Raw genomic sequence first — 17,975 nt, 5'->3', positions numbered from 1 at the left:
AAAAATGCAATATTAATTCCTGAATGCATATGCATCTGCATTACCATTTTTTTTTAATATTTTTCCTTAATTAGAATAAAATGCACATGCACAGACGAAATATCACAAAAATTCAAAATTGAATACATAGAAAAATTATTTGTGATTTCTTTTGGAGTAGTTCTTGTGAGGCAAAAATCACGTGCTCACAAGCTGAAGTTTTGTTCTCTATTTGCATTGCTAAAGTTTTTGTTTTATAACTGGCGAACTTCAGCTCTAGAGTTTTTGTTTTGCAATTGGCGAACTTCAGCTCTAGAGCTGAAGTTTTTGTTTTTGTAATTGACGAAGTTTTGTTTTGTAACTGACAATCTTCAGCTCTAGAGTTGAAGTTTTTGTTTTAAGTTTTTGTTTTGTAACTGACGAACTTCAGCTCAAGAGCTGAAGTTTTTGTTTTTGTAACTGGCGAACTTTAGCTCTAAAGCTGATGTTTTTGTTTTGTAACTGGCGAACTTCAGCTCTAGAGCTGAAATTTTTGTTTTGTAACTGTCGAACTTCAGCTTTAGAGCTGAAGTTATTTAGTTTATTTGTAAAAACTTCAGCACTATATAAACAATGGACATTTTATTTCTTATTGCATACAACTATACAAGTAACTTGGTGTTTCCTTGTCATGAGCAAGATGCTAAATTTGTGGTGAATTGCTTTCACTTCAGGCTGAAGTTAAGGGTGAAAAAGGATATGGTGCCAAACAATGATCACTTGCAGATCCATTCGTATTTCTTGATTGAAATACAGTAGTGTAAGAAAATTTTCGTCTTATTATTGAACCAGATATGTCTACACAAAATTTTAATAACTGAAGTTTCATAGCAGCACCAACAACAGCAGAAGAAAGAAGAAGAAGAAAACAAAGGGGGAGAAGAAAGGAGACTGAAGTTATTTAAAAAGTTGGTACAAATTAGAAATTAAAAAAAAAAAGTATAAGTTAAATGGGGCAACCAAATAGGCGCCCGGTGCAATTTTGACGTTTTCTCAAATTAGATGGTAAGAGGGCTTCAGGTCGAGATTTGGGCTTACTGTTCCACTTTAGCCCATTCTCTTCTTTCTATTTAAAACCCTTTACTCCATTTTTCATTGTCGCCGTCTCCACGCTTCTTTTCATTTTGCTTTCTACATTTTCTGCAAATATCATTGATGCTTAGTTGGTGATTCTTCAGTTTTCGTATTTTTTTCAACTTAGATTTTCATTATTTTGTTTTGGGTACACTGTATTTTGTTTTTGGTGTTTCTAAAGTATAATTTTTTTCCCGATTTTCTTCGGATTATTATCGCTATGACGAGTAAAATTATGTTTTAAAAGTAGTGGACTGAAATTTCCATTGATGAACAAATTAATTCCGAGCGATATTTATTCCAGTTTTTTTTTTCTCTTTTTCCCTTTTTATTTCCTGTCACTACATCCCTGTGATGAATACTTTATAAATTTAACGTTAAAAGTAGACTGATATTTAAGGAAGACAAAATTGTTTCTGAGGGATGCATTATTTTCTTACATTAGTATTTTTTCTTAGTTGAGAATTTTTTTTATTTTTGTAATATTTACCTGAAGTTGTTTATTACAATTTAAGATTCTAATCATTTTTTGCTATGAATAGCAACTCTAATTATATTTTTGTTCCAATATGAATACTAGAGTAGCAACTTTAAAGTGCTATTTATATCCCTTTGTCCCAATTTTTGTGGCATAACTCGGATTTCGAGAGTTAATATTCTTAATTTTGATCGTGAATTTAGATATATGATATTTAAAAAATTTCAAACAAAATTTATATACATGAAAACTAATGAAAAAGTACTATAAGTCATATTAATGAATAATTAAAATATTTAAAATGCATATGAAAAAATTGTGATAAAAGAAAAATTCGTTTGACTACAAAAACAATGACCCAGTATAATCCCACAAGTGGGGTCTGGGAGGGTAATATGTACGCAAACCTTACCCCTTGTTTGACTGTCATATAAATTAGGATGGAATATTTATTTCTGTGATGTTTTTTAATGTATCTTGTTATTTGCTTTAGTATTTGGAGGTTTTTAATCCCATTGATGAACTAGCTGAATAATTTAAAAGTAGTGGCCTGATGTCCATTGATGATAAGCTTTGTTCTGAGGGATTCCTTTTTTATTTATTTAGTATGATGATAAAAACTACTGTAGTTATGTTATACCTCATATTTTGGTATTTTCTGGTATGTATAAATATGATATGATAATTATAAAAGTATGTTATTTTTTCATTTTCACTTTAGAACATCAATAAATTCAGTGTAATCTCATACAAAGACTTATAAACAAAATGAACTATGAAAAACATCTTAGACCACCACAAAGGGATGTGGTGGATTGTCGGGATTAAGCCTTAGCTAGTGGTTGGCCATAAATTTCTAAATTTGTTTAAAAAATTTGATTCCTAAATTTGTTTTAAAAAGTTTGATTTAAGTGAAATTTGGTTTGAAGATTGAAAATTTATTTGGAAATAATTTTTTAAAACTTATTTTACTTTTTAAAAAAATGAATGTGACTTATATCCTTAAGTTTTAAAAACTATCAAAAATACTTATAACTCCGAAGAAAATTTATGCAATTATTAGCAGATTTTAGCAAATAACCTTCAAATTTTATCTTTGCAATGGATTGTCACAAATTGACCCAATTAGTTAGGTCATAATAACATAAAGTGAGCTTTTTTATAAAATAAAAGTATAGGGCTATTTTTGATTTTTTTTTTAAAAATCAAATGGTAATATTTTAGGCCAAAAATAATTCTTGAGTTGGTTTTGGGACTTAGAAATTTGCCAAAATATGGATATAAACAAACAAGTATTTGTCCAAAAAAATGACAAATTTCGTAAAATCTATGATCAAGCGGGGGCTTAATTTTTTGTTTCAGGAATAAAAAGAGTTTGGTGTGAAGTGTTTTTGTCGACATTTTGAAAGAAAGTTCATATAGTATAAGATGCAAAGAATGTGGTACAATAACACAAAAGAATATGACAATATCTTAGGAAATAGATACATCTGGCGAGGATATATGGAGATTGATGCAATTTGTTAAAGACAATATTTGTTAAACATTTGCAAGATGTTATGACGTAATACATCTAATTATATACAATATTTTTTACTTTTATAATGAATGATTATATACCTATAACATCATTTGATGTTTATATATTTTTAAGCCGTTAAGATAAAAATTATCCAAAAATTAACTATTTTTCCTTTTTCAATATTATATATAACATATAAGAAATTATTCAAATTTAAAATCTCACAAGATGTGCATATTTCACTTGTTAAATATTGATGGCTCGTTTGGTATGAGAGATAAAGAATAATTAATCCCGGGACTAAATTTAAGAAAAGTTTATTCTATGTTTGGTTGGGAGAAAATTGCGATATAATTAATCACGAGATTAATTATGCCGGAATTATAGTATTTTTTTATCCCCATAGAAAGGCAGAATAACTAATCCCGAAAATAACTAACCCCAAGATAATTAATCTCTAAATAACATCTTTCCAACCAAACAACCCTTAGAAATTGCATAGAGAAGATCTATGTACATTTTGAAATTTTCCTAACTAAATGGAAGGTCCATTTGTTCTTGCTAAACTGGAGAAAATGATAAAGTAAGTCACCTTTTAATTAAAGTCAGAGAATAAATATAAAAACCACCTTATTGCTATCAGTTATAAAAAAAATAAAAATTAGTAATTTGCATAGGCAAAAAAAAAAAAAAAAAAAAAAAAAAGGAGAGAAGGAGAGCCAGTCAATTTAGTCATACAAAAAAAAAAAAATTACTTGCTTTTCAGAGAAATATTTCCCTGACAAGTGTAATATTCTCCAAAGAAGGAACAAAATGAATTTAAATATATTCCTATCATACCAGAAATCATTGTCTGAAGGGCAAGGAAGCAAAATAAACATTTTTCCTAACCCAAAAAAAAAAAAAAAAAAAAAAATTGATTCCCTAAAAGGCCAGAAAGAAAATTGGTTCTTTCTGGAATTAAAGGGTTTCAATTTTTCATCTTCATGTGGATTATCAAATTTGTTAATGTGTTCCTCTTAGATTCCTATTTGGGAATTTTCATCATTAAATTTGGCAATAGTTAGGATATTAATCCCCAAAAGACGAACATTGTGGTGTTCTAACGAGCAGAAGATCAAATTAAATTGGCAACAGTTAGGACATTAATCCCAAAAAAGATGAATATTGTGGTGTTGTGACAGGCAGAAAATCAAACAAGAACTTGATGAGCGAAATCTGTCGGCCAGGAAAATATAAGAAATAAAAAAGAGAAGCTCATTGTTGATGATTTTTTGTTGTGAATATTAGGTATGACATTGGGTAACAAGAAGAAAATGAAGATGAATTGCTTTACATGTTGTGTTGCAAAGGAAGAAGCTGTTCATAAAAGATCTTTGAGAAAGAATATTCAAGAACACAAGAACACAAAAACTCAATCCAATCTTTCTTTTAGAAATGGTAAAATTTGTCTGCCCTTTGATTTTATCTATTATTTTTGGCCATCCCATTTTGTTAAATTTAATTGGAATTGCATTGTCTTTGAATGTTTTACAATTTTGCATTTTTCTTTTCCGATGGTGTATCGAAAACAACATCTCTATCTTTTCAAGGTAGGGGTAAGGTCTGCGTATACACTATCCTCTCCAAACCCCACTCGTAAGATTACACCAAGTTTTTTGTTATTGTTGTTGTTGCTGTTTTATCAATAAAAAGACATTGCCTTTAGTATTCAAGATCCTACCCCCCCCCCCCAAAAAAAAAAAGAGTTGATTAACCATCAAAATAAACATAGTTGCTGAATAAATTCAATGGTATGGTGCTTGATAAAAGAATCAAATGCTTTTTTTTGGGTGCCATCAAACATAAATTAATCACATTAGTGTGTGTTTTGAAAAACTAGGCCTATGTGTACTCAGCTAATTAACCGGTCCCAACTCTAGACCCCCCACAAAAAAAGGTTACGATAGGTTGATAGCCAGCATGAAAATAATACAACTCCAATATGAAAATGCTTGTGGTAGAAGTTCATTGGAAAAAGTTGCGATAGGTTGACCGCCAGCATAAAAATAATGGAATCGCCATAATAAAATTCTTGTGTTGGAAGTTCATTGAAAATATTTATAGGTTGACAGCCAACATAAAAATAGCCGAATCACCATAATGAAATACTTGTGTTGGAAATTCATTGAATAACTTTTCTTGACATTATCATTCTAAAACTGAAGGGGAACCTTGGAGCAAAGGTAAAGTTGTCTCAGTATGATCTATAGGTCATGGGTTCGAGCCGTGGAATCAACCACCATGTTTGCATCAAGATATGCTGCCTACATCATACCTCCTACGGTGCCGCCCTTCCTCGGACCCTGCGTTAATGCGGAATGCTTCGTGCACCGAACTATCCTTTTTACCATTCTAAAACTAATTAACCTCACCAACGGACCTTAGTTTTCTCCAGCTTTCACATCATAATCATCCTTGTGCTGGTGTGCAGACAGCAGCAGAAGGAGGTACATAGCAGAAGAAATAGCAAAACTTGGAAAAGGAAACATTTCTGCTGAAATCTTCACATTCCAAGAATTGAAACTTGCCACTCAAAACTTTGACAATGATCGTTTGCTTGGTGAAGGTGGTTTTGGCAGAGTGTACAAGGGACACATTGAAAGCAAGAACTTGGTACTCTCCTCGCTTTCGATTTTCTCCCTCGGGTGTGTTTGGTATGACAGAAGTCTAACTTTTAAAAAGGTTCTTCGAAAAAATGACTTATTTTTCGATGTTTGATGGGAGAGTGAAATATTTTTCAAAGAAAATATCAGTTAAAGATTGATAATAACATTAGCAAATCGGAGAGTATTTTGATAAAAAATTTGAGTATTAAAGATTGATGATAATGTCTAAATGTTGGTTAAAGCCGTGCAATAAATTTAAGAGTTTAGATGATTATGAAGAAGCCATTAATGCTTGCATTAGGGCAAGTTGTCTACATCACACCCCTTAGGGTATGGCGCTTCCCCGGATCCTGTGTGAAGGCGGGATGTCTTGTGTACTGGGCTGTCCTTTTTTTATATTGTGAAGGAAAATGATTTCTACCAAAAAATAAGTGAAGTTATTTCAAATAATTTTCTTTAGAAAATATTTTCTGGCAACCAAACACCAAAGTTGACTTATTTTTTTAAAATATTTTCCTTCATACCAATCACACCCTCTATCTCTCCAATATTAATAATTTAATATGATTGCTTCAAATTTTGAGAGTTAGAATGATTATTCTATCAAAAGGTTTAACTTCTTTTATTTTTTGTTTGTTTGTTTGTTTTTATTCAAGGATGTTGCTGTGAAGCAACTTGACAGGAATGGTTTCCAAGGAACTAGAGAATTTCTTGTGGAGGTTCTGATATTAAGTCTTCTTCATCACCCTAATCTTGTCAATTTGGTAGGATATTGTTCAGATGGTGACCAGAGAATATTAGTATATGAATACATGCCAAATGGTTCACTAGAAGATCACCTTCTTGGTATGTATATGGATATGCCACCATTTCTTACTTCCTTTACACAACTTGAAGTTTTGCATACTCATCAAGTAACCTTTTTTAGCACTGGCGTAACTGGTAAGGTTGCTGTCATGTGACCAGAGGTCACGAGTTAGAGCCGTGAAAACAGCCTCTTGCAAAAATACAGGGTAAGACTGCGTACAATAGACCCTTGTGGTCTGACCCTTCCCCGGACCCAACGCATAGCGGGAGCTTAATGCACCAGCCTACTCTTTTGCCAACCTTTTTTAGCACTGTTAATGATACAAGGCCGCTAATTATGTTGCTCGGACTCTCCAGAAATGTTGCTAGGTGCATGTCGGATCCTCCAACATTATTGCACTTTTGGAGGATCCGACACTGGTGCAACAATATTTTTGGAAAGCTCGCGCAACATAACCACTAACATGAGCCTTGAGTTTATTTTCACTTTGTTTACCAATTATATTCACCTTGTTTGGCAGAACTTGATCCAGAAAAAAACCCACTTGATTGGGATACAAGGATGAAAATTGCAGAAGGAGCAGCAAAAGGACTTGAATACTTGCATGAAACAGCTAACCCTCCGGTGATTTACCGCGATTTTAAAGCCTCCAACATACTTCTAGACGAGAACTTCAATCCGAAGCTCTCGGATTTTGGACTTGCCAAGTTAGGGCCAACGGGCGATAAAAGTCATGTGTCCACCAGGGTCATGGGAACCTATGGCTATTGTGCACCTGAATATGCTTCCACAGGTCAATTGACTGCAAAATCTGATGTTTACAGCTTTGGAGTTGTATTTTTGGAAATGATCACAGGAAGAAGAGTCATTGACACCTCAAAACCAAGTGCAGAACAGAATCTTGTTCAGTGGGTAAGTTCCAACATTTCATTGCCACTATGAAATGCTTAAGCAATGAGGTCACACTTTTACTTCCAATTAAAACATTGTTGTAACATTATGAACCATTCCAAACTTATATACACAACAAAGGGCAGCCCAGTGCACAAAATTCTCGGGGCAAGTGCACAGATAGCCATTCTCAGGGATGCTATTTAGAGATTAGATTAGCCAGTATTTATTTTATACTGAAATTTTAAACTAAAAATCTTAACTTCAGGACAATTCTGTCCTGAAAATCTGAACTGACAAACTGAAATTCCTGACACACTGGCTAATTCCTAAATAGCAGCCCTTTAAGGTGGCTACCTGGTGTCATTTCTACAAATTTCTCGCTATGTCGGGGGGGGGGGGGGGGAAGGGAGAAACCACAGTAGGTCTATCTTACACAATCATACCTTACATTTCTGCAAGAGGATGTTTCCACGACTTAAAGTCATAACCTCCTTGTCACATGGTGGCAACTCTTATTGTTGTGTTAATCTTTATTCACTGACATTAATGTTTGTTAACCTGCTATAGCACAGGCGATTTGCCTGATTTAGGTTACTAATCTGACTTTTTATGGACGGATAACCTATAATTATCTTTTCAAAGAGTTGAGAATATAAGAATTCTTTTACACTGTCAACGTATAAAAGTTAACTCTTACACAAATTGCTTGGCAGGCACAACCACTGTTCAAAGACAAGAAAAAGTTTCACTTAATGGTAGATCCAATGCTGAAAGGGAACTACCCAAAGAAGGGACTGTACCAAGCTCTAGCAATTGCAGCAATGTGTCTGCAACAGGAAGCCAGTGTTCGTCCGTTGATCAGCGATGTCGTCACTGCTTTGGCATATCTATCAGGGAACAAGAAAAAGGAAGAAGAGGAAGCTGCAGAAGACACTTCCAAATCCCCAGCTCCATTGCAAAGTAATGCAAATAACACTGAAACTGTTGAAAGCAATGAAGCTAATGTTGATACAGCAAAAGACTAAAACCTTCTAAGCATAATGACTACTTTTTCTTGTGAAGTTTCTTCAGATTTTGTACATTATGTTAGGAAAATATAGCCTTTCATGACCATGTTTATGTATTGACACATATACTTAATTTTTAAGGGACTAATGTACATACCATGCATATAGACAATGACTAAAGTCCTTATAACTTTTCAAGTTTATTCAAAGATACATGACCATAGTTCAATCTATCAATGTTAAATGGACACCTCCTCTATATATGAAGAACATTTATATGTTAATTATGACTGTTTTTTTGTCAATTTTTAATGGATAAATTAGATTACAATGACCAAAGTCAACTAACTATTTGGATATAAAGAGGGCAGCTCGATGTACAAGGCATCCCGCGTTCACGCAGGATCACGCAGGATCGAGGGAAGGGCTGCACCTCAAGGGACGTGATGTAGACAGCCTACCCTAATGCAAATATCAGTTAATGCTTTCACGGCTCGAACCATGACTTATAGGTCACAGAGAGACAACTTTACCATTGCTCCCCTTTTAAGTATTTGGAATATTTAGAGAATCTTATGTTTTAATGAACTACATAGTTGAATAGCAATTTTTATTTTTTTTGATGACCGAGAAATCCGTCTGGGGCGATCCTTTGGACCAACCGCAGCCTTCGAAACTCGGTGGATAATGGGTCCGCCCCTCTACCCTTCTCCACTTAAATATCAGGCTTTGCTTTGCATGGTGTGGGGGCTTGAACCTGTGACGTAAGACACAAATCCACTACCCTTTGCCACTTGAGCTGGGCCCTAGGGGCATAGTTGAATAGCAATTATTTGAACTCAAATCTAAGGAATAAGTACTTTTGATGGGTATGTATGAAGAGACATATTAGAAACTATAAAAAAAGGTCTTGGTCTATCTCTCCACTCTACTCAAGCTATAAAGGGGAAAGGAGTGTGAAAATAAAAGAAAAAGTAGTAACAAAGTATAAAAGGAGAGCAGAATTTTTCAGGCTCAAACCTGAGACCTCTAGCTACGGACGGAAAAAACTCATTGATCCCACCACACCCTTTCGTGGTGATCCTTTACTAAACGTTATATATGAATCTTATTTAACTTTCACAGACCGCTTAACTATTGAGCTGCGAGAACAATCCATGACACAATTTTGGTTAAGATGACAGCAAAATTGTGATTTGCAAGCGAAGCAGACTGCCCAAGTACAAGAATTCGAAGAATAAAGCATCGCAATTTACATCAAATCTCAAATATCAATCAATGCAGAAATATTTTCCAAGGTGAACTAGTAAACTGGGAAAAGAGTTGCTTCTATGTAAATTGAGCTTGCCCGGGAGAAAATTCACGAGACAGTAACTTCATGCAACAGGCGGAACCAGCTAGAAGGCAGCTACTTCTCCAGCTCTTGCAGATCAATATCCCAAGCAGAAGCCAATTGCAACAACAGTTGCTCTGGTGTTGCACCTTCCCAATCCTCGGGCATATCTACTGATGATGAAATTTCATTCAAATTAAACAGCAGCTCTTTTTTCACTTCCATAGGAATGTCCACTACATCAGGTCCATTTTCTACAACAATATCTAGTAACTGAAAACACAGTGAAAAAAAAAGGACAATGATATAAGTCAGTGTAAAAACTTAATAAGATTGTATCAAGCTTCAGCTTAATTTGTTCACACTTCACAAATGCAACAGAGGATTTTGACACAGATTATGAGGGGAAAAAGAGAAAATAATGTGGGAAATATTCAAACTTTAGGGACCTTATTGTAAACGAAACAATAGTTTTCTGGAAAATAGTTGTTTTATTTTCTAGAATAACGAGTACAGATCTGAAATTTGTTTTTCGGGAGACGAAAGGCTCTTCCAAGATTAAATCTTCAGGCACACAAGAAAATCTTTCAAACCCTATCCTAGCACACGTGTTTCCAAAAAATAAAGCTAAACAGACTAAAAATAGAACTGTCTTGCAGTCCAGACACGACATTCCTAATTGATTAATTCACCAGAGAAGAGCATTTGAAAGCCTAAGCTGATAATAGAAAGTTTATAGATTCAGATTTGTAGTGGTTAAGCGCCAGATAATAATAATTGAAGAAACTATTATGTAGAACAACAAAAACAACAACAACCCAGTGAAATCCCACAAGTGGGGTCAGGGGAGGGTAATGCGTACGCAAACCTTACCCCTACCCTAGGGGAGTAGAGAGGCTGTTTCCGAAAGACCCTCGGCTCAAGAGGAAGAGCAGAAAACAAGTAAATAACAACAAGGCTAGAAAAATGATACTAGCAATGTAAGAACCGGAGAAAAAAACAAATGGAAGAAAGCAATACCAATAGAAAAGGCAATAGCAACAAGCAGTAACACAACAAGGTACCAGAAAACCGAAACGGAAGATAGTATAAAAAACAACCCTAGTACTACCACTCTAAGAATCGAAGACAATGTACTAGTCAGCTAGCCTAGCTCTAATAAACCTGGAACAGATCAGAAAAACACACTACGACCAATTACCTTTCTACCCTAATCATCGACCTCCATATTCTAAGAAGAAAGTATTAAGTAGTTACAGAAATTGATGTGAAATATGAATAATTTGTCTGTTATACAGTAATGATGCGGTTTATCTTTCGCTCGCATGATATTGAAAAGGAAATGAACAGTTCAAGTCAAGGCACAATTTTCCATTAGAGAAAATCCAGCGACAAACTAAAGGGAAAACTGACAGATTGACTCCTACTTATCTGCATGTTACGTAGAAATTCATGATTTACTTGAGCTCAGTCTGAAGGAAATGCTAAATGTAGAAGGGTTATACCCAAAAGTGAACGAAATAGATTTCATTAAATTCTCTTGATAGTGAGACTTATTTTTTGAATGAGTGAGCAAAAAGATAACGTTCAGAGCCCATTACCTCATTATTTACATTCAACACATTAGCTCCTTTGTTTTTTATAAACTCAATGGTAAATACACTCCATTCAGAATTTACAAACTAGGTAGCATAAAATAGTTCATTGCTATATGTGCTCTTGGAGTGCAAAATGAACAGATTCTGCATGGCACAGGGAAGGCTAGGAACTTGACTCTCCGCAATGCTCCCATTCAAAACTTGACTGCTTGTATCAGGTAAGAGGAGGTTGTACTTATGTGGACGAATCAGGTTGAGGAACTACATGTTTCTGTCAGAGGAGCTCTATGACGTCTACCTCCTAACCCGAGAAGACAACTAAAACTACAAGACATTATTGCAATTGTAGAGATATTCTACGGAAACAACTTACTCTGGAAGAAGAAAAATCTATTAACATGAACTCAAGAAAGGGCATCAGAGATATTTGTACCTGTTGGACCCAAGATAAACAGATGTCTGTCAAGTTTGGCTCCATAAAAAACTGAGCAATAGCATGCAAGGCCTCACTTGCCACCTCATTAGATAGTTGATCGATCACTGGGCCTGATCTATCCATCAGCTTCACAAGCAAGAAATCGTCTCCAGTAGACAGAACTTCAGAGAAAGCTGATTCCATATCACCCACAGAAAATGCATCCATTGCATTGGTCCAGGAATTCCAAACCGGATCACGCTCTCGCACGACGTTGTCATCTGTTAGTGCTTCAGCCTCTAATTCTGGAATAGCTACTCTAGCGCCTCGAGCAGTTCCATTGTCTTCACCAGCCACACGGATAGCCTCCAAAGTTGCTTCATCCTTTGAAGCTTGCCAGATACTTCTGGCAGAAGGTCCCTCGCCAAACCTAACGGGTCCCGCTCCTTTGGCCCATCCTCTCCTGGTGCCAACCTGATCTATCTCGTTTTCTGGTTTAGACGACCTAGCATCCATGTGCCCACCACCTATACCTCTCCTAGAGCCCAATTGCCCATTCTTACCATATGCATGAAAGTCCCAAGCATCAGGATTATCCAATCTCCCTGGTGGGCTCCTTCCCCTCATGCCCGAAGAATTACCATCAGATGGCACAAACCTTTCGCCAAATGAGATGCTCCCTTCACTACCTCTACCTAGCTTGGTACTGGAGTAATCATGAAAGCTATTATACTTCCCAAGAGGCCTATTATGAGATTCATCAAATCTCGCTGCAAAAGTAGTACCACCTCTTCGACCTGCTGAAAGCGACAAATCACGTGCCATGTCTTCAACGACTCTTTCAAGGCCACGTACTCTATTCTCAAGAGCCACCATGCTACCGTGAGATCCGCCCATGAAATCCTGCAATTGGGGAGAGCTGTTGGTAGAAAAGTGGATAGTGAAACCATTGTAAAAATAAGAAAATTAATATTAAATAGGCGAACCTGCAACATATTTGTTAGATGAGCTTGTTGTTTCTCCAGAAGTAACAATTGCCTTTGAATGGCTAACCAGTTTCCTTTGTTAGCCATAAACCCCTCAGATGGACCAGAATTTTTTGCAAAACCAGCACGGTAACTGGATGATTCTCTCTGATTCAAATCTCCCTCATCAACAGTGTCATGTCTGCCACTTACCCCGGAAGTTTGACTCTCCGTGTTACTATACCCAGCATCAAGCTGGCTTTTCCTAATTATTCTCTGTCCTGTTTCTGCTTTGTCTGACTCAGACTCTACTTCAGTTGGTACATTTGATGCATTAAGACATTGACGAGGGACAACCACTTCCACCGGCAAATCACCTGAACTCCTTTCTTCAAGTTTCTGAAAGAATTCTGGGTTCAACTTTCTGTCCGACAAAGCTGGAGCTCTCTTCTTTAATATGCCCACTGTTTTATCAGAAAAGTTGCTAGCCTGAGTTTAGGAAATAGAATTATTGGAAAAAGCTCCATTATATGAGTCCTTGACCAAAGCCTCATTGCACTCACCAGCATTTTGGAGATCCTTCTTTTCTGACGATCCAGCAGATTCAGAAGATTCACCAGCTGAAATGATAGTCCCGTTAAAGCAGGAAGGAGATCCATAGACTTTAAAGCGGCATATAAAATATACACGCTTCCCCGCTTACCATGAGCTGAAGCTTTCTGATCATCTGCGGCTCCATCTTCTTTCCCTGCAATTTTCTTCCAGTGCTGCAAAGCCTCCAGCATACTATCTCTCACGGGTTTTATCTGGAAAACGCAATTACGATTTAGATTTGCTAGAAAAATATTACCCATAATGACAAACAAATAAGTGAATAACATATATTTGCTGAAGTTGAGTGTACCCACAAAATTAACATTTAACATAGAGTTGCAATCTGCTTGCAAACTTCATGTTCAAAGATATGTTTAAATTTAATCTCATTCACTTTTACATTTTGGTTAGTCAAAATTCAGTTTATTTTTTATATATTCAAGTTTGGAAATGCTCCATGATAATCGTGTCACCAGAAGTGTTATTGTTCACCCACCAACTTTAGGACCGTCTAATTTGGCCTTCAGCAGCAAACTCATACATGATTTAAATCATTTCAACTCTCTTAAGGGCAACTTTGGCTAGACATGATTCTCGTTATTGTTGACCAAGCTTTATCAAACTAGTATTATAGTACCCTTCAAAAATAATCTATGAAGTTACCCTAACACTATGTTACAGAATTACTACAGGAAGGTACCTTGTCAAACCGAGAAGCTTCAAGCACAGTTAAAGTGGAAGTGGCTCCCCCTGCTACCAAGTTGCTTGAATTCAACGCCAAGGCGCTTAATGTATCAGCTGCAGCCTTACGAGTTGCCCAATCCGAATTACTGAGACATTCGTGAATTGTCTGCAATAAAGGTTCCAAATTTTGTGGTGCTATGGCTCCTACCTGCAATAGTATGGTTTCTGAAGGCTTTAAATATAGCCACAACCGCTTTAAAGATGACATTTAAGCTTTCATTATATGTGATGCCAAATAGAAAGGACGGGAAAAGAGACAAATCCGAAGGTGTGAATTATCTCAAAGTATAGTTCATGTACTTATACAGTTTTGCCAATATCACACGGAAGGACAACAAATCTAATACAAAAAGATGAGTCCTCGGCTGCTGCTATAATAAGCAAGCAAAAGCCATTACTGAAGAATAATTTACAAGGGGCCAAACATGTATAAATATTAACAGAACTAAAGATTTATCAAGTATAACCAGAACTCATGCCTATAAAAAAAGGTATAACCAGACGTCACTCATATCACAATATCTTTTTTGTTTTTTCCTTTTTATACAAGTACGTCTAACAAAATATCATCAGTAAAAAACAAACACAACCCTATCCTTCTCGGATAAGTATACTTAGCAAATTAAGGACTCATTTAACCATTCCCAAAGTAAGATATAATTCAGTATTGGTTTATACTTTTGTTTTACAAATACATAGTATTCCTTGCTGTTCACAGATCTTGAGAGTTGACAACTTAACATTATTTATCTTCACTTTCTTTTGATAAGGTAGTTACACATTATCTCTCTTCACTTTGGAGACTCAAGTGTTCCAGAATTGCCCTAGAGGTCATGAGTCGCGAGCTTTGGCATAGCCTACAGTTCCTGAGTAGGGAAGTCCTTGTTCTGGTGTGATGCTTATGCAAAAATTAAGAAAAAAATAAAGCAGCCCTTCACGTAACTTGATCTGGTTGATCCATGAACCAGCAGAATGTTTGAATTTATTTCTAAAGAATTCACAAATTTGGGGCCCCTCTCTTTATTTTCGCACCATCTTAATTAGTTAATTTAGGGGTATATTTTTAGGAAACTATGGGACATTCTTCCGCTCAACGTCTGAACTTAAACCCTTCTTTTCACTTCAAGAAATCTAATCCTAGAAAGCACAGCTCTTTCAAAAGTATCACTTGACTAACTATGTTATCAAATGTTTCTCCCAGTGTTTTTGCTTTTCTAGACACAATTCAGCCCTCTAGTTGTTTTAGATCTATCTATACTCATACTTATGCTCATCATCACCTACATGTTCAAAATATGCTTGGTGCAGAACAAGTCATTATAGAATGCACTCCTAAAAATACATAAAGCTGCGGGAAACAGCTAAATCCACTGACAATATCTTTGTGCAAAGAGTTCAAAGAGGTGTAAGTGCTTCGAGAACCAAAAAAGATGCAGAAATGCTATCTTAATTATTATCAGAATACAAATATCAGGTTATTGAATATGATAACTGACTAGTGGCTGCTCCCTCAACAAGAGGCATTCTCAAATGATAATGACAGAAAACAGTTTCGGAATCATAGAACACGTTGGGCATGGAAATAACCATTTCCTCATGCTGCACCAAATGCACACTACATAAGAAGCGCCTATAATCTTAAGTCCTTCATCAGACTCCAGTTTGGCTTTCACTATTTCGTACCAAAAAGCCTATAGTCAATATCTATCATACTGAAGGCACGGATTAGGTAACACTATTTGATTTCTCTTTTTGTAATTAAACATCATCTATAACAAAAAATAAAATGTTTCACTCACTTACGTGTTGAAACTTGAAATTAAAACCTTAATAAACAGATACGTCTTAAAGCAAACTAGTGTTGAACTGTGTAAACCCCCTGGTCTAAAAGTGTTAAATTGTTGGAGAAATGGCACTCTATTTATTTGTTTCAGGTTTGCAACACACGCCCTCACGTGCTGGCTGATGCTTTGCACCAAATATGCGAAAATATTTAGTTGATAGGCAGCATTGAGACTTAATATGTTAAATTATGTTAGCTATCTTATAAAGCTTAAGCTATTAAAGAGGGACACTTTTATATATTAATTACTATATATTAGGCCTGCAACACCAGCACAAAAGTTCACTGGCTTCAACTTAATATCAAGAGCATAACACTACATTCCAGAAATGAATAAACATGATGCAATACCAAGGTAAACAAATACTCCTCAGTTCCAGTTTATGTGACACTATTTCCTTATTAGTTCGTTTCAAAAAAAGAACGACAAACACAAACATCTATAATTCAAATCTATTAATTTTACACTTCTCATTTTATCCTTAACGAGAAGCTTTTATAGTCACACAAATATTATGGCATGTTTAAGGCAACAAGTTTTTCAAAAGTTTTTCAGTCACGGAAATGTTATGACATGATTATGATCACAAATTTCGAACTGTCTTCATTTTTTTCTTAAATTCCGTGTCAATGCAAACTATGTCAAATAAATTGTATCGAAAGGGAGTAACTGCTTTAAGAGAACCTGTGATAAGCTTGAAACAACAGGCAACAAAGAAGCCTTAGCCATGAAATTAGGATTGTTAAGGTACTTGCAGATCCTTGGACAAAGCTTTTGAAAAGCCAATAAAGGCGTTTCGGAAGCACATTCCACCATTTTAGCCATACACATAGCTGCACCACTCTGAACACTCTTACTATTCTCATTCATTGCCTCAAACAATGGCTTCACAAACAATGCAACCCCACTTTGATCACTCTCTCCCTTCAAATACATCGAAGACAACGACCCAATCGCATCGCGGCACGCGTCCCTAACACCCGAATCAGAATCCTTAAGCTTTTTAACAATGCAGGCTATGATTTTGGTCAAATGGGTGGCCGCAGAATCATTATGTGAAGCACATACGGTAGGGAGGAGGCGGAGGGATTCTTTTTTAACGGCGGGTTTAGGGTCGTTAGTGGCGTCGTAAAGGCAGTTGAGGAGCATTGAAACGCCGTCGTTTGATAGGGTTTGAATGATTTTTTCAAGATCCTCAACGGCGATCTGATGGGTATCTCTATCTGAGAGTTTAGAGAGAGATGTGAGAATTCTTTGCTTCAGCTCAATCATGGCTAAATGGGATGAAAATTGATTTGTGGGTTTTGAAGGTTTTGTCGATTTGGGTACTGTTGAAGCCATTTTTTTGTGAATCTTGATTGAAAAGATTGGATTTTTACAATGTGTGTGTGTGTGTGTTTTTGGAGGTCACTGTTAGTGAGGCATAGTGGAAGAGGAGAAGGGAACAGAAGAAATTTGAAATTGTGAGGGTGAAGGGAGAAAGTTGGGTTTTGCTACAAAAGGAAGCAAGAAGCTTTCAGAGCAGATGAGAAATTTTGAAAGGAAAAGGAGATCTGCTCTGTGAGTGAACATTGAACGGTGTGGTGTGGAGCCAAATTTTTTTGTTTTCATTTCACTACAACTCTTTTACGGCAATAATCTTCGGCTAAACTTCTAAAAATATGTTTATTTTGAGAAGTGTTTTTTCTTAAAAGTATTTTTCAAAAAAGTATTTTTGGCAAAATCACTTTATGTTTGACTAATTAAGTTGAAAAGTTTTTTTAAGCAACAATTAGTGTTTCGCCAAGCTTTTAAAAAATAATTCTAATAAGTATATGTTTGACTAATTAAGTTGAAAAGTTTTTTTAAGCAACAATTAGTGTTTCGCCAAGCTTTTAAAAAATAATCTAATAAGTATATTTTTCTTAAAAGTGCTTTTGAGAAAAACTATTTTTTTACATCTCATAAACTGCTTCTACTTCTACTCAAAAGTAATTTTTTTTCGTTCAAAAAGTTTGGCCAAACAACTTAATTTTTTTAAGAAAAGTACTTTG

General features: G+C 35.5%; 2 protein-coding genes and 3 non-coding genes across 6 annotated transcripts; 4 read left to right on the top strand and 1 right to left on the bottom strand.

Annotated features, from left to right (window-relative positions):
• The first annotated feature begins 1,305 nt into the window (after positions 1-1,305).
• On the top strand, positions 1,306-1,386 carry LOC138876687 (small nucleolar RNA R21). Its single transcript, XR_011402028.1, has one exon. It is a non-coding gene; the product is annotated as a small nucleolar RNA R21 (small nucleolar RNA).
• A 50-nt stretch (positions 1,387-1,436) lies between these two features.
• LOC138876688 (small nucleolar RNA R21) lies at positions 1,437-1,518 on the top strand. The gene has a single exon (XR_011402029.1). It is a non-coding gene; the product is annotated as a small nucleolar RNA R21 (small nucleolar RNA).
• A 560-nt stretch (positions 1,519-2,078) lies between these two features.
• Positions 2,079-2,158, top strand: LOC138876686 (small nucleolar RNA R21). The gene has a single exon (XR_011402027.1). It is a non-coding gene; the product is annotated as a small nucleolar RNA R21 (small nucleolar RNA).
• A 1,833-nt stretch (positions 2,159-3,991) lies between these two features.
• On the top strand, positions 3,992-8,682 carry LOC104245939 (probable serine/threonine-protein kinase PBL23). Its single transcript, XM_009801652.2, has 5 exons — positions 3,992-4,532; positions 5,566-5,747; positions 6,397-6,586; positions 7,069-7,460; positions 8,156-8,682. The coding sequence occupies exons 1-5, from the start codon at positions 4,385-4,387 to the stop codon at positions 8,465-8,467; spliced, it is 1,224 nt and encodes a 407-aa protein (XP_009799954.1). The 5' UTR covers positions 3,992-4,384; the 3' UTR covers positions 8,468-8,682.
• LOC104245938 (microtubule-associated protein TORTIFOLIA1) lies at positions 8,288-17,537 on the bottom strand. Of its 2 annotated transcripts, XR_011401449.1 has the most exons (8): positions 16,627-17,537; positions 14,055-14,246; positions 13,464-13,566; positions 13,324-13,380; positions 12,782-13,224; positions 11,814-12,698; positions 9,798-10,055; positions 8,288-8,423 (listed from the first exon to the last, which is right to left on the bottom strand). XR_011401449.1 is itself a non-coding variant. In XM_009801651.1 (7 exons), the coding sequence occupies exons 1-7, from the start codon at positions 17,281-17,283 to the stop codon at positions 9,858-9,860; spliced, it is 2,535 nt and encodes an 844-aa protein (XP_009799953.1). In that variant the 5' UTR covers positions 17,284-17,537; the 3' UTR covers positions 9,616-9,857. The 2 variants fall into 2 exon arrangements, 1 of the variants encoding a protein (XP_009799953.1); XM_009801651.1 differs by lacking the exon at positions 8,288-8,423 and having other exon boundaries at positions 9,616-10,055.
• Positions 17,538-17,975: the final 438 nt, after the last annotated feature.

Source organism: Nicotiana sylvestris, chromosome 8, assembly GCF_000393655.2.
Source record: "Nicotiana sylvestris chromosome 8, ASM39365v2, whole genome shotgun sequence".
Taxonomy (NCBI): domain Eukaryota; kingdom Viridiplantae; phylum Streptophyta; class Magnoliopsida; order Solanales; family Solanaceae; genus Nicotiana; species Nicotiana sylvestris.
This window is presented reverse-complemented; position numbering and strand designations above follow the sequence as displayed.